The sequence below is a fragment of the Copadichromis virginalis genome, linkage group LG8 (assembly GCF_057382275.1).
Source record: "Copadichromis virginalis isolate Kocher_CV1m ecotype Utaka linkage group LG8, C_Virginalis_male_GT1.1, whole genome shotgun sequence".
Lineage (NCBI taxonomy): Eukaryota > Metazoa > Chordata > Actinopteri > Cichliformes > Cichlidae > Copadichromis > Copadichromis virginalis.
The window spans coordinates 13,957,672-13,971,736 of NC_140625.1; the positions used below are offsets into that span (position 1 = coordinate 13,957,672).

Consider the following 14,065-nt stretch of genomic DNA (forward strand, 5'->3'; position numbering starts at 1 on the left):
ATTCGCAAATGCACATCCTGCCATTATTTGGATACATATATAGAAAGAAATGACTTCAGGTGGGCAGTGTGGTTTGTGTTGCTCTGTCTTCTGGGTTGCATGGACAGTGGTGACAGAAATAAAGTGGTATGGCTGTGTGTAGCTGCTGTGGCAGCCAAACTGCTCTGCCCCCTGCTGTCTCCTTTGTGCTGTGCTCTTCAGATAGTTGTAATTTACGCTGCAGTGACAGTGCACATTCTTGAACTGTTGGCTCTGCCTGCTTTTCTAACCCTCTCCCTGTCTTAACAAAGTCTTCTACAGCAGGACCTAGATTACAGTACTAAAATGTAATCTTCATACTTCAGGCTTCATTTGAGCCTGCAGTTTAAAGCGTGTTTCTGCACTGCGCTCTCCCTGGCCGGCTGATGCACATTATAGCTATTCTTAGGGAACTGTGACTCACAGCACCCACTCCTCATCATGCTACCTGCTCTGTCGCTATTCACCTCCCACTCTCCTATCATCATCTGGCATGCATGTGTTTGTTCTAGGCCATCACAGAACCATATTAGCTTTTCAAGTTTGTCATTTCCTGACAGTGGAATTTATTTTTCACTATGTTATTCTCCTCTAAGATGTCTTTTGACTTTTATTAGAGTTTGAACACAGTGCCATGTGTTGGTGTTCTGTCCTAAAAATGTTGATCACTAGATTTGCTAACCCTGTCCGTGTCAGCACTTCATTCAGATGATGTAAGGATCTAGATTCGCTGTTACCTGTATAAATATTTCTGGTGTTAAAGCACCGTGGTTTACCATATCCAACAAAATGCATTATCCCCATCTTTTTAACTAAAGCATAACTTCAAAAGAATGAATATGCAAACAGAAATTAAGATCTGTTATGTTCTATGATTTTTGTTCTCTACCATTTTCTTATTTTCTGTCATAAATATGCTCTTAGTTTTTGGTGGATTCTCAGATTAAACATGGACACAGAATCACAAAATGAAGTAAGCATATGTATGTGCCATCCCAAAAGCTCAGACTTCAGATACTCCTAAATGCTTTGACACAGCCAGGGTTTCTTTCTAGTTTTACCTGTATTTACTGTCAGAGTAGATCTTGCTAATGTGGTCATCTCGGACACAGCTCAGGCTATGAGCTCAGACGCCCCACTCACCTGCTGTGTAAACCTTCTGTTTGTGAGAGGCAGCCAAACTGAACAAAGAAGTTCCAAAGAGAGGGAGGCCTTAAAGGGAAGCTGCTTGTTTCAGGCAGAGGATGAAATAGGAGGCTAAACAAACGCTCAGTATGATGCATATTAGAATTCAATGAGATGTACTTTGAACTGTGAATTTGTAAAAGCTACTTAACTAGAGTCCAAGACTACAAATATGGAGCTGGAATAGGCTACCTTTTAAGAAATGAAACTGTGCTGACTTTGCTGCTTTAGCCTTTAGTGTTGTAAATGTGTTATTAACGTATCGCTTTGTCGGGGCATGCTTCGTAGTTTATTCTTTGCTGCAGAAAACTTTGTCCCTTTGTATATGAATCCATTAAGCATGCAGAGTTTATGCAGTCAGAATTTAAGACTAGAAGAGCACTTACACTGTTTCATTATTTGCAGGTGGCAGGAGGCTCTGACTGTGTACCCCAGGACAAACAAACAGAACCAGAAGAAAAAACGCAAAGTCGATCCACCCACTCACCAGGTAATGAACTTATTCTTTCTTTGCCCAGTGAACAACAGCCAAATTTAAATTGTTATATTATATGTCATGAAGTGTATAGTTTTCTTTTCTTTTTTCAGTTTAATATTGGTGGTTTAAAACAAATCAAAAGCTTGGGACTTGCATGTATAAATGTCAAAGAACATTTATGTTGTATTCTTTCAACGTGTTTTGTATGAGGGAGAACTATGTTTAATAACTCACAATGAAGCATCTTTATGTTTCTGTGCTTATGACAGCTCTGACAACAGGATTTATGTGCTTGAGTTCATGTGGCTGTCCACAGCCCCAGTCAACCCCACATTCATGAATGGGTTTTCTCTTAGATGTCTGGGGGGAAATATGAACTCACAAATGAGCTGATTAATTAAAGCTCAGAGGTGGTTTTTGACTGTAGCGCAATGATTATGACACAGTTTTACCCAAATATGTGCAGTAATAGGATTAAATGATGACGGGATCACAGGCTGTATTCAGGAGGTTTGTCTGTGTCGACATAGAGCTGCAGCTTGACCCTTATGTTTTAGATATTATGAACATTATAAATTATCCACATGTGGCAATTGCTTCATTCCTTGTCAACAACAAAGAGAGCATATATTTAAGGATGACCTCTGCCATGGAAATATGCAGAACGGATGCCTCTCATTCCTCTCCAACTACAACAGCTTTTTTCCCCCCTTTGAGAGGGAGACAGATGTAGTTTTTCTGCCAGTGACATGCTCAACAGTTTAAACCGCCTATATTTACATTCCTGTGTCACATGATATGTCAGTTTCGATAGACAACACGCCTCACACTTGTCTAATTTAACTCCAGCTATCAGTGAAGCACACATCGTGTTACATCTTGTTTCTTGGGTGTTGTAAATCGCATGTGGTATTGTTTTCCACAATTAATACCTGCTTTATGCTTCCAGCAGTGCATAATTGCATAGATATGGAACAGTATCACAAGGTTGGCAGGCAGCAAACATTAGTCAGCTATCAAAATATTCCTGAACAAACAGTGAAGGGAAATGTTGACAACTGCATGTGTGCTGTAACAACATTCAGCAGCAACTTTGATCCTGTTGCACATGAATTTGCTGGTGCGCTCAGTTTCATTGTCATGTCCAGCAGCTGCCATCACACCTGTCAGGCTTTTCAGTCCGTGTGGTGATTAAGCATTTGGTGCTTATCAAAGCATTCCCATTCAGGACTTATCGAGGATTTAAATCCTTAAATATTTGTGGCAACCCAATAAAGGTTTTGTCATTTCACACTGAGCTCCTGAACTCTTAACAAGATGCATGTTTAAGTCTGCGAGCCGGAAAAGGTGCACTTTGGGTTTTGAACTCCAGTAGTCCTGCCTATTAAACAATCTTTGCAGAGTACATTTAACGGTCTAAAAAGGGTCAAGGTCACTAATGTGTCTTTCAAGCCTGTCTTGCAACGCCTTTCAGAACCACCATGGGAGCAAAAAGCAGTTTTTGCGTCAGAGCAAGTTTTGTATTCCCTGGCAGGTAGGAATAAAAGAATAATGGTCCAGAGTGAAGATGAAATATAAGAGTATGATATAATAAAATTGCACAGACCACCCACCATGGCATACCAGTTTGTGCCCCCCGCCCCCCTCCTGTGTGAGGCCTGGCCAAGTTTGTGGTGCATACAAACAAACGTACAAACTGAACTTCATTGTCTGGTTCCTCTAATGACGGCGCCCCGAATCAGACTGTGACCTTGCTCGGCTTATGCAGACTGGCTCATTTACAGAGAGAGCGGCGACACAGACATGACCTTGACTGTGTCTCGCTGTGACCACCAGTTACGTCTGTTTTCATTGGTCTTGTTTCTTTTCTTTGCTGCGTACAGTAACTGTTCGTGTAGGTAACCAAACCTGAAGCTCCTCTTCTGTTCACATATAATTTCCTCTGAAAGGTTATTCTTGGATTGCTATTCATTTTTGTTCTTTACTTGTTCATTTTGTTGGTAAAATCCACAATTAATTGGTTATTTAATATTATGGTACCTATAGAGTTAAACACTATAGGGAGGCATGGAGTCAGGCCTACAGCTCTAAATCTACATTGTAAACACTTCACTGGCGAATGTGATCAAATTTATATTGTGCCAATGTGACAAATAATTGGGCTACAGCAGTTCTAGTGACTCAATGGTGAAATGCATATCAGCCTATAAAACATTCAAGGAAGAATAAGAAATATGGAGAATGGCAGAATTCAAATTTTTAAAAATGAACCGTTACTGTCGCCTAAAGCAGACCCTCAGTTGTCATGCCATATCCTGACCAGCAGTTGTATTCTATTGTGAATCATGAAGAACTTCTTGTTTTATATTTGTATTAAATATATGTGGGAAAATGAATAAAACCAATAAATATAATTAAATAAGAAAGTAAATTGGGGGATTAATGCAAAGGTAAATAAAGAAGAAAAGGCAAGAAAAGTCAATTCATGTAATATTTTAAAGCCAGTCACTCTTACAGCAATTTATAATAGTTCTGGTGTGTTTAATGGTATGTAACCAACCAATGAGCTAATGTGGTGGGGAGGTATGCATCTGTCCATCCGTCCAGTTTCCAGGAATCACTCCTCCTCGACTATTGGTCACTTTTTAGCGAAACAAAATTAATTTGTCTTTACGTATGACTGTTGTGAACTGTAGTACAGCAAAACAAACTTACCGCTCTCTTTCTGTACTTCACACATTACAATAAACTGTGAATTCTGATGGAGCCGATGAGCTACTAAGGCTACGTTCACACTGCAGGTCTTAATGCTCAATTCCGATTGTTATTATTTATTTTTTTTGTCTGCTTATTCACACTACAGATAAAATGCGACAGCAAACGTGCTCTAGTGTGAACGCTCAAAGCGGCCCGCATGCGCAAAAGAAGACGTCACACACAACGCGCTCTGTTTAGACCCAGAACAAACAGTATTGTTTGACTGATGGCCCTTAATATAAAGACTTCAGACTTTACGTTTCCCAATTTTTGCTTTAAGTTATTTTGCTATTTACATAATAATGTAAATAACCTAATAATTACCTTTTATTGCTGTTTTAGAGGAGCGGTGCTTCAAAGGATAGTTGCAGATTTCTGTCAGAATCTGCAGATTATACAGTACAAATAAAATGTTCACGTTTCTCCAACGTTGTCTTCCCAACAGTTTCACTGACATCTACACTGGATGGCCAGGAAGCGTTCACGATGTCTTCTCGGGCGCTTCTCTGGCGCTGATAATTGGCGTCTGTCTTGTGTCAGTGACGTAAAAGATGGATTTAACGCGACATGACCGTTCAAACAGCAGTCGCTTTCTAAAACATCGGATATGTATCGCATTCAGTACCACATACGAAAGTGACCCAGATCAGATTTGAAAATATCGGATTTGTGCCGTTCACACTGTCATACCATGATCGGATATGGGTCGCATAGGGTCAGAAGAATCGGATTTGATGCGCTTTCGCCTGCAGTGTGAACGTAGCCTATGTGACTGATCTGGTTAGTTCATCCAGCCAAAGGACTGATGAGCTCTCACCATCCATTCACAAGACTCTACTCCTCTTACAATGTTGGTGAGGATTTAATTGGTCTGAATCCAAGGTCTTATTGCTCAAGGTCATGTTTGTCGTTTTAATTAGATTTTAATTCAGTAACAATACAGGGGATGTTTTGTACAGTAATTTTGGTGGGCTAATCAGCTTCTACATCATTGACCTTATGGTTATTGATTCAGTCCTTTATTTATTTATTTATTTTTGGCAGTTTACCATTAACAAGGAGCAGTTTGCTTCATGGTCATTTTACAAGCACAATGCGCATGTTTATGGTTTTTAAATAGCTGTGATAACCCTTTAAGATAGCACAAACATCTGCAGTCATATTTCATTGGGTCCAAACATATCTGATGTGTGCCTGTGGGCTTCACTTTTAAATACCGCTGTAGTGGTCAAGGCCACCGCATAATTAGGCTCGGTAATATGTGAGCATGGTCATGCTTTCGCTGCTTATTTGCTGGCAGGTCCTATCAGTATCTCTTAGGTTATTCGAGTGGATAAATACCCAGCGTTATGTCGAGGCTTGAATTTTCCACACCGCACTGTGTCAGCTCCATACTTCCACCTGAAAGCTCCCCTCCCACTTGTGCATACTTTACTGGAGACATACCTGTGCACAGTCGTATTTGTCTTGTGGGTAGCGCCCTTTAAGACAAGTACATTGAGTACAAAAAAATGTCATGTGACGCGTGTGTGTCATTGTAACTGAAAGTTGTCTGCATTTTTAGTTCTTCTCCAGTAAAGCCCTTGACATCTCGTAGTCATGTTTTGTTTTGTATTTATTTATTTTTTTGTTTTGTTTTTTGACTTTAAATAGAAGTCGCAATAAAAAGAGCGGTCCATGAAAATGTTATGTATTGATCATAATGAGCACTAAATAGTAAGCATTAACATCAAGGGTATTCTGTGATTGGCAGGGTGGAGTAACTCCAAGACAGTGTTTTTCCACTGAGGACATGAATGGGCACCCAGTGAGTTCAGCTTGGCCAAACTTCTTATCCTGCTTCACCTTCAAAAAACCCCTAAATTTTAAAACTCGCGTCGCTCTGTCCCTCTAAATTAATTTCAGCATATTTTCAATCACTCCAGGTGAAGGGGGAATGAAACGGACATGCTTTTAGCCTACCTTTGCGATGCCTAAAGAGCAATTCTTTGCACAGCATCAGCATGTTTGTGGTGATTTGAATAGGCTGGATGAAAGTGGGCTGTTTGAGGGTCGCTTTCTTTAAAAATCTTCCTCTTTCTTGTTATCTCAGTGATTTTGTGCATCTTCTGATCACTGATTTGGTGAAATCAGATCTTTGAACAGCTTTAATTTTGTTTGCATTTGTTAATCAAATCAAGACGTTCTCGGCACTTTTAGCCAAGGAAATCTGTTCCGACATCATCCACCTCTGCACACTGTCCTCGTGGGGTGTTTTAGTTTGCTCTCGCTATTCCTCATAAGTACGTGTGTTTGTCTAGCTGTCAGTCCCTTTCTCCCTTTTACTGTTCCAGCTTCACTCTTCCAGTAATTTACTAGAAATAAAACTTTTTTTTTATTGCCTTAATGTTTGATTCATATAAAAAAACAAAGCAAAACATCTTAAAGAGGACAATGATTTATCTCTACAAATGCTTACTAATGTGATCAGAACATGGAGTACAATAATCAGGATTTGAGTAACATACATATTCCAATATTTGATTTCTCATTACATTTACATCATAAATGTTCTTTAATCTCTTTCCTCCTCATATTCCGTTGTCCTGTAGTCTTTCTGTGACCTTACCTGCCAATATATCCTTTCCTCTCCCCACCCACTCCTTCCAACCCCAACCATTACACAGGAGCCCGGCCCAGCTAAGGTAACAGTGACCAGCAGCAGCAGCAGGGGCAGCATCCCATGCCTGCCCAGCAGTATTGCCAGCGCCGAGCGGGTGCCAATGAGCCGCGCCACTCTGTGGCAGGAAGAGCCCCGCTGGAGCAGGGCCACCATCCCCTGCAGCCGCAGTGCCTCCTGTCTCAGCCAGCTGGGCCACAGTCAGCCAGACTCCAGTATCACTACTCAAGATGGTGAGAACTTTAACAAAACTCTATGAAACTCACAGCAACTGTATTTACAAGGATAGAAAAATAATCTAAATTGAATATGACACGATTGAGCATAAAAGTTTGTGCTTTTAATCACGTTCTTCAATAAACAAACTGAATTTCATGTGCAGCTGGGGAAAAAACCCCAACTTTCCCAGCAGTAAAATGACAGGCATGTTTTGTTTTTTGTTTTTTTTTTGTCTCATAAAGTCTGCAGTGAGCTGGGCTTTTTTTTTTTCTCCCCCAGATGGTGGCACTGTGAGCAGTGGACGTAAGGTACGAGTTGAGAGTGGGTACTTCTCCCTGGAGAAGACCAAGTCGGAGCCTTCTCCACAGTCTGCACATCACTCACAGCCACCCCAGCATCTGCCCCTCTCCTCTTCAGCATCTTCCTCCTCTTTAGGAGCTCCCAGTTCCAGGTACAACTCTGAATCAGAACCCCAGACTTCCCCTCATCAACCCTCCCAAGACCCTCTCCCCTCTCCAGGTTCACTTGTCTCCCCAAGCTACTCCACCATCAGCTCTTCTCAGAGCTCTCTGGACTCTGATCCCAGTGGAGCTACATCCACTTGGGAGGGGCACAATGGTGGCGGGGGCGGCCGAGTCGGCTGTTCCGGCAGGGAGTACGCAGCACTGGCAGATGTGCCCCGGGCCCGCAGACTGAGCTACCGAGAAGCTTTCCACTCAGAGAAGAAGCGCCAAGACCTGAGGGCGCGGACACGGAGCCCCGGGAGAGAGGAGGTGGCTCGGCTGTTTGGGGAGGAGCGCAGGTGAGGATGACAGTTCAGAGCCGTTTTAAGTTTCCCGCTCTTCCTCGTGATAATCAGTGCTGAACAAACACCATAACAAATAAGGCAGATGAACTTGTAGTAATGATGGCAACATGATTAATAGTCATTAATGAGACACCGATTGTTAGCTAGAATAGAGCATGCTCAGTGTTTATGTGAAGTTCATCCATTGCTGAGGATACCCCACACAGTATTATAGCACCACCCTGTGGCTGCTCTCTCCAAGCATCTGTTGCTGTTGCTGCCTACCCTAGCTTATCAGTGGTTTGCCATTAATGATTACAGGGATTTAAATGCATGTGATGTTTTGGTTTTGTACTGCTCTCTACCTCTTTTGCTCTCGGCTACCTTGCTAGTTTTTGTTGTTTCAATCTTTTCCAGGGGCTTCTGAACAGAGCTTCTCAGAGCTAATGCTCAACCAACCCTTCCACCCTGCCCCAATGCTGTTCCCTGCTGGTCACCGCTGACTCCTGCTTTCTATCATTTCATCCCTGCACTGCCTCGGAGCACACACATGCATAATAAATACTTAATTTCCTGTACATACCATGCATACAACATACTGACAGGTTGGGTTATAGATACGGTTTTGTTTTCTCCAACTTCAATCACTACTTATTTTTCAAATACATATACATTAACAAGTGCAGTGCCTTAAGGTAATGCTGACTGTTGCTGCTTCTCTTTGCAATTTGTTTAATCCTCCATTCCATTCATTTTCCATCTCTCCTAAATTTGATCTACCGGTAATTATATAACACCATTTTTTATTTTTTATTTTTTCCTAGAAATGCCTCTGGGTGGTTCTATTTGGTAGTATTTGTTATTTTGCATATATTTATGTTGTATTTTCTGTGGAGAAGACTTTGTGTGTTTCTAAAATGATGATTTATTTGTGCTTACTGTAAACCAAAGCCTCTTCTTTCCTTTAACTCATGGATTTTGACTTTGATTTGTTCATGTTTGGTGTCTTTTTTATGCTCTCTGTGACACGACCATGATGTGCCATACCATTATTTTTTCTGTATTGTTTAAAAAAAAAAAGCAAAAAATTGTTTTTGCTGTTTTTTTCTTTTTTTCAAACTTGAATTTTTGAATGTGATTTTTGTGTCTCCTAGGCGATCTCAAATCATTGAGCGGTTCGAGGATGGTCAGCATGTTGAGCGCATGGAGACAAACGGCTCTGATCCTTCTAACTCCGTGCTGATCCAGAGACAGGGACGCAGCGAGAGACGTTATTTGGCTAATAAACATGTACGCTCTCCTCTGATTAATCCTGAGTAAATCAAACCAGAAAGGTCATGCAATACTTACGGCGGCCCTGAGAGGTCAAACACACTCCAGCTTTAGAAAACACCAGCAAGTAGAAAAACACTGGAAAAGCCCCCCAAAAACCCAAAACAAAAGAAATGATAAAAAAAGACCACAAAAGCTCTCTCTCACACACACACACACACACACACACACACACACACACACACACACACACACACTCTCACACACACACACCCTAAAAAAAAAAACATAACAGAAGTGTTTTGGGAGACAATAGCGTGACAGAATAGCTGCGGAAGTGACAAGCTAACCTTCCAGCTGACCCAATCCTTAATCTTGAGAAAAAGTGATGCATTTCATCAAAACCTTTATTAAAAAAAAAAACATAACCCAAATTGCTAATGTTACACAGTCATATGCAAAGGCTAATGTATGACCCACCTGGCACTGGGACACAAACCACAGTAAGAGCAGTAAATTTAGGTCTGATAAATGAGTAATATCACAAACTAACCACCTCCTATTACCAGCTTTGTCACTTGTGCATATAACTAAATAAATATGTAACTATATATATGTTACAATTTCAAACTGAGTAATTTCAAACTGAATTTCTGTAACTACAGCAGCTCATCTGCAGTATCGTCATGGCTCATCTGGAGCCCCAGCCCACACTTTGGGAATCACGGATGGATTTGTGTGCTTTTGCTGTGTTTTTTCTGTTTGTTGGTGTTTTCTTAAGTTGCATTGCATTTATTCTCTCAGGGCAAGTGTACATACTCTAGAATTAAAATGAACTTCTTGTAATTTTTTTATACATTTTTTATTTGTAGGAGATGTCACTAGATTCAGCAAAGGACCGTTCAGTTCCTGATGTATCCAGTTCCACTTTGGCCAACTTAAGAAGGGCCAAATCATTGGACCGCAGAGCAACTGAGTCCTCGATGACTGTGAGTGTTGAGAGTGCTGCCAAACTGTAAAGCATGATATGTGAAAAAAAAAAATATAGAAATGTATATTTTTAGGAGATTTGTCAGAGAAAATATTTTCCCACTCCTAAAGGTGTCTCTGTTCAGCAGAGCATCAAGCTTGACTTTTTTTGTTTTCTTTATATCTTTGCACACAAGTTGCACAAATTGCCACACGTGCAGTTGTTAGACTTGATCTCTTCAGTTTTCAGCTACAAAATTAAAGCGTTCAAGTTACTTAAGCTTGCAGTGGTATCATCTTGAGCTCTGACTCCTACCAGTCTGATCTGCGGTCACTTCAGGGAGGGTAGCAGGGGTGATCCACTCGGTGTGTGACTTGTCTTTCTAGCTAAGCTGCAGCTGCCCAAACCCACCCCCCTCCACTCACTCAAACACACACTCACGTACACAGCACTGCCGCCACTGCTACTGGCGATTATAAATAGCCTCCACAGAAGCAGTTGCGTGTGTGTCCCTGAGACAGAGGGAGAGAAAGAGATTGTCAACATATGAACTGAAGGCAGTTAGCCATCATAATGACTCTGTGCCAGACTGTGACACCACACCTGATGAAGCTCAACAAAAACAAGGTATTGTTGAGTTAGCGGTGGCCAGGTTTTGGAGGAACAACTTACTTTAGGGTCTATAAACAGCCTTGAGTTTGTGTTTCACGGGAAAGTCTTGCTCCCGCCAGTCAGTCTCTGTAGCTGGAGCCGCTTATTCTTTTTTGAGCTGAGGTGTGGATATGAATGTAAATAAACATAATTATATTGTTATTGCCATGTGATATCCAGTTAAAGGTGTCGTCATGTTTATTCATTTTTTAATTTCTTTTCATTGATTAAATGATATTCATTACTTAATGATCCATTTCTGATCTGTCTTAATTGCAGCCCGATCTGCTGAACTTTAAAAAAGGATGGATGACAAAGCTATATGAAGATGGAGTGGTAATTTGCTTTCAGTATTATCTGCTTCTCTGCAATATTGAATAAATAACTTGTGCATGTACATTGTTAATGGGGTTTTTTGGCATTTCAGTGGAAGAAGCACTGGTTTGTCCTGACAGATCAGACTTTGAGGTACTATAAGGATTCAATAGCTGAGGAGGTAAGGCTTGTTATTCACTTAATAAAAAAAATAGTTTTAAACTTGATGAAAAATGACATATTTATACTTATCGTTGGGTTTTTGTTTTTGTTTTCTTCCCCCTCAGGCTTCAGAAATGGACGGTGAGATTGACCTTTCTACGTGCTACGATGTCAAAGAGTTTCCCGTTCAAAGGAATTACGGTTTCCAAATCCTGGTGAGTGTCGAATCTTCGTGTCAGTGTTTATCCCACGTCATTAATCATCAGTAAAGAAGAAGCTTATTGTCCACGCGGTTTAGATCTGGTGTCTCCTGCCAGTCTATAAACAGCTTTAGACACCATGCGGTGCAACTTTTGGGTATCAGGTTTTGTCATTTCTCTTCCTGAAACAATTCTTTGTTTGTCATGAAGGATGTCACTTGACTTGTCATCTCTCTGTGAAAGGCTGACATCATAGCGGACTAAATCTGCCACAGGCGTTGCCAGCCCTGCCGGTGTTCTTGAACCAATGTGGCTTCCATCTGCACAATTAAAAGCCCCGTCCTTGTGAATAATGTCTCATTAGCACTGACTCAAATACGAGTCTATGTGCAGTAGCGTGGACCCTCCTTTAAATGGTGCAGTGCTTTATTCATATAATCTTTTGGGCGTTAAACATTTGTAGTGCTTGTTGTTGTTGGCAAAATGCTTAGTGGAGGTGTATAGTTGGTTGGGGTAGAGTGGTGCCAGTGGGGCTTTTGTTCCTGCTACATGATTTAAGCTCGCCGCTCTAAAGCTGTATCTGAACAGCAGCTACAAGGTCATTTCTTTTGTTTGCATTTGCTTGAAGTAGCTTCCACAGTAAGTTTCTGGAGGAAGTCGGAAATAGATTGCTCAAGAGGATTGTGCATTCTTTGGCTGAAAACATCATTGATCTGGTGTTGTGTGCACCGCAGGTTAAGGTAGATGGAGCTATGGTCAGTAGTGTTTTTGATTTCAAATCTCACTACTTCACATCATCAGGAGTTTTATTCATAATGTTTTGTAGACGTTCCTTAGCTTCCACTAGAGGTCTCTGTAAATGGGGTTAGTGCTTATAGAGTGCTGCTGTTTCTGTTGTTAGATGAAGGAGGCAAGTCTCATCACAGCGTGTAATTATAGAGGTTTAGATCTAGGTAGCACCTAAATGGATGTCTTGTTTGGTATAAGATTTAATATAACGAGTAATTAGTTACATTTTTATGATCAATTAAAATATGTTTTCATTATGTGGATTGTATGTCCTATGTGTATCCTACCTTCAGTTCATCTGCAGTTTTGTCTTTGCTACTTCAGAAAAAATGCGCATTGCATTTAGTGTAGCAGGTTTGTCTTTGCCTCCACCCTCTCCCAACATCCCCAGCCACCAGTTTCCATAGTTCATAAAAGTAACTCACAATGAACTCACATTTATTACAAAACAACAGCCAGAGAACAGCTTTTGCATTTGTGGCAAAAAGGGGCAGCTGTCATTACTGTAGAGTTCTAACTATACGTTAAGTCGAATGTGTTGCACATTCAGCACAAAGCACCTCTGTTACTTGTTTTATCAGTGCAGATGGTGTTAAAAGCTATGGCTAAATGACTAAAGCCAGGACAATGTCGTAGTTTGACAGCATGAGGTGTTAGTTTTGTTTGAAGTAACTTTCCTGTCAAGAAAAACAGAAGTGAGGCTGAGAATCTACTCCTGTCAAAAGTGTTTCTCTGACACTTTTGAAGTGGACATAAGCATCTGTTAAATTGAAAAAATGAGTAATGAAATAAAAAGTGGTTAACAGCAGTTAACTTTTATTAAAAGTACTTTTAGAGCATAATTCTTTGAAATGTGTGGCTTCTGAGTGAGTCAGTTAAATGCTCTGCCTCTGTTTTCAGTGTAAAGAAGGAGCGTGCACCCTGTCAGCGATGACCTCTGGAATCCGTCGTAACTGGATTCAGGCGATCATGAAGAACGTGCGACCCACTATCGCCCCCGATGTCACCCGGTAATACCCACTGAGGATTAACCCTCACCACTGGCAGATATAACAGCTGCTTTTTTTGTTTTATTTATCTGAATTCCTATTTCCTCCTCACCTTCTGTTTCCTTCTTTTTCTTCCTCTTCAACCTGTATTTTCAACCTGCTTTCCAGGAAAAACATCCCTCTGAAACTATCGGTTCTGAAGCCCAGGTTGGAGTGCTTGTGTGTAAAATATCTCCCCCACCCCCCCAATGTTGATGTTCTTGCTCAGCAATGTCAGCCCCACCGTTTTTGTCATCCAACCATGTGTCATGTGATTATTGAGTAATGTCTCCCAGTTAGTTGTGCTACTGTAGAGACCCACACTGCAATCACATCTACATACTTGAATAATCTGCCCAACACCACAGGCCAGTGTCAGTCATGCCTGTAATGTGATGGTCCACTAACTGTTGGAAATGGTGCCACAACAACACCAAAAGCTCAAAATAACTAAGCTTTGGGCTGAGTATAAATGTCCACCTCAAAACAAGAGCTCTGTAACTACGTAAGCATTTATTTTTGTACTTTTCATAGCAAAGCTGGAGATTATCTTTCACATATCAAATGCTGAAGTT

At 40.9% G+C, this 14,065-nt stretch overlaps 1 protein-coding gene across 4 annotated transcripts in view; it reads left to right on the forward strand.

Moving 5' to 3' along the window:
* mpripa (myosin phosphatase Rho interacting protein a) overlaps window positions 1-14,065 on the forward strand; it is a 53,576-nt gene that overhangs the window by 24,892 nt on the left and 14,619 nt on the right. The window contains exons 5-15 of one of the 4 annotated variants that reach the window (XM_085465986.1): window positions 1,609-1,693; window positions 6,192-6,245; window positions 7,105-7,330; window positions 7,596-8,118; window positions 9,258-9,393; window positions 10,248-10,364; window positions 11,276-11,332; window positions 11,424-11,492; window positions 11,599-11,688; window positions 13,363-13,472; window positions 13,620-13,658. In XM_085465986.1, the coding sequence (XP_085322112.1) occupies window positions 1,609-1,693; window positions 6,192-6,245; window positions 7,105-7,330; window positions 7,596-8,118; window positions 9,258-9,393; window positions 10,248-10,364; window positions 11,276-11,332; window positions 11,424-11,492; window positions 11,599-11,688; window positions 13,363-13,472; window positions 13,620-13,658 (1,506 nt within the window). Of the gene's footprint in view, window positions 1-1,608; window positions 1,694-6,191; window positions 6,246-7,104; window positions 7,331-7,595; window positions 8,119-8,526; window positions 8,953-9,257; window positions 9,394-10,247; window positions 10,365-11,275; window positions 11,333-11,423; window positions 11,493-11,598; window positions 11,689-13,362; window positions 13,473-13,619; window positions 13,659-14,065 lie in introns of those variants that run through there. The other 3 variants (XM_085465987.1, XM_085465990.1, XM_085465988.1) reach the window with 3 other exon arrangements.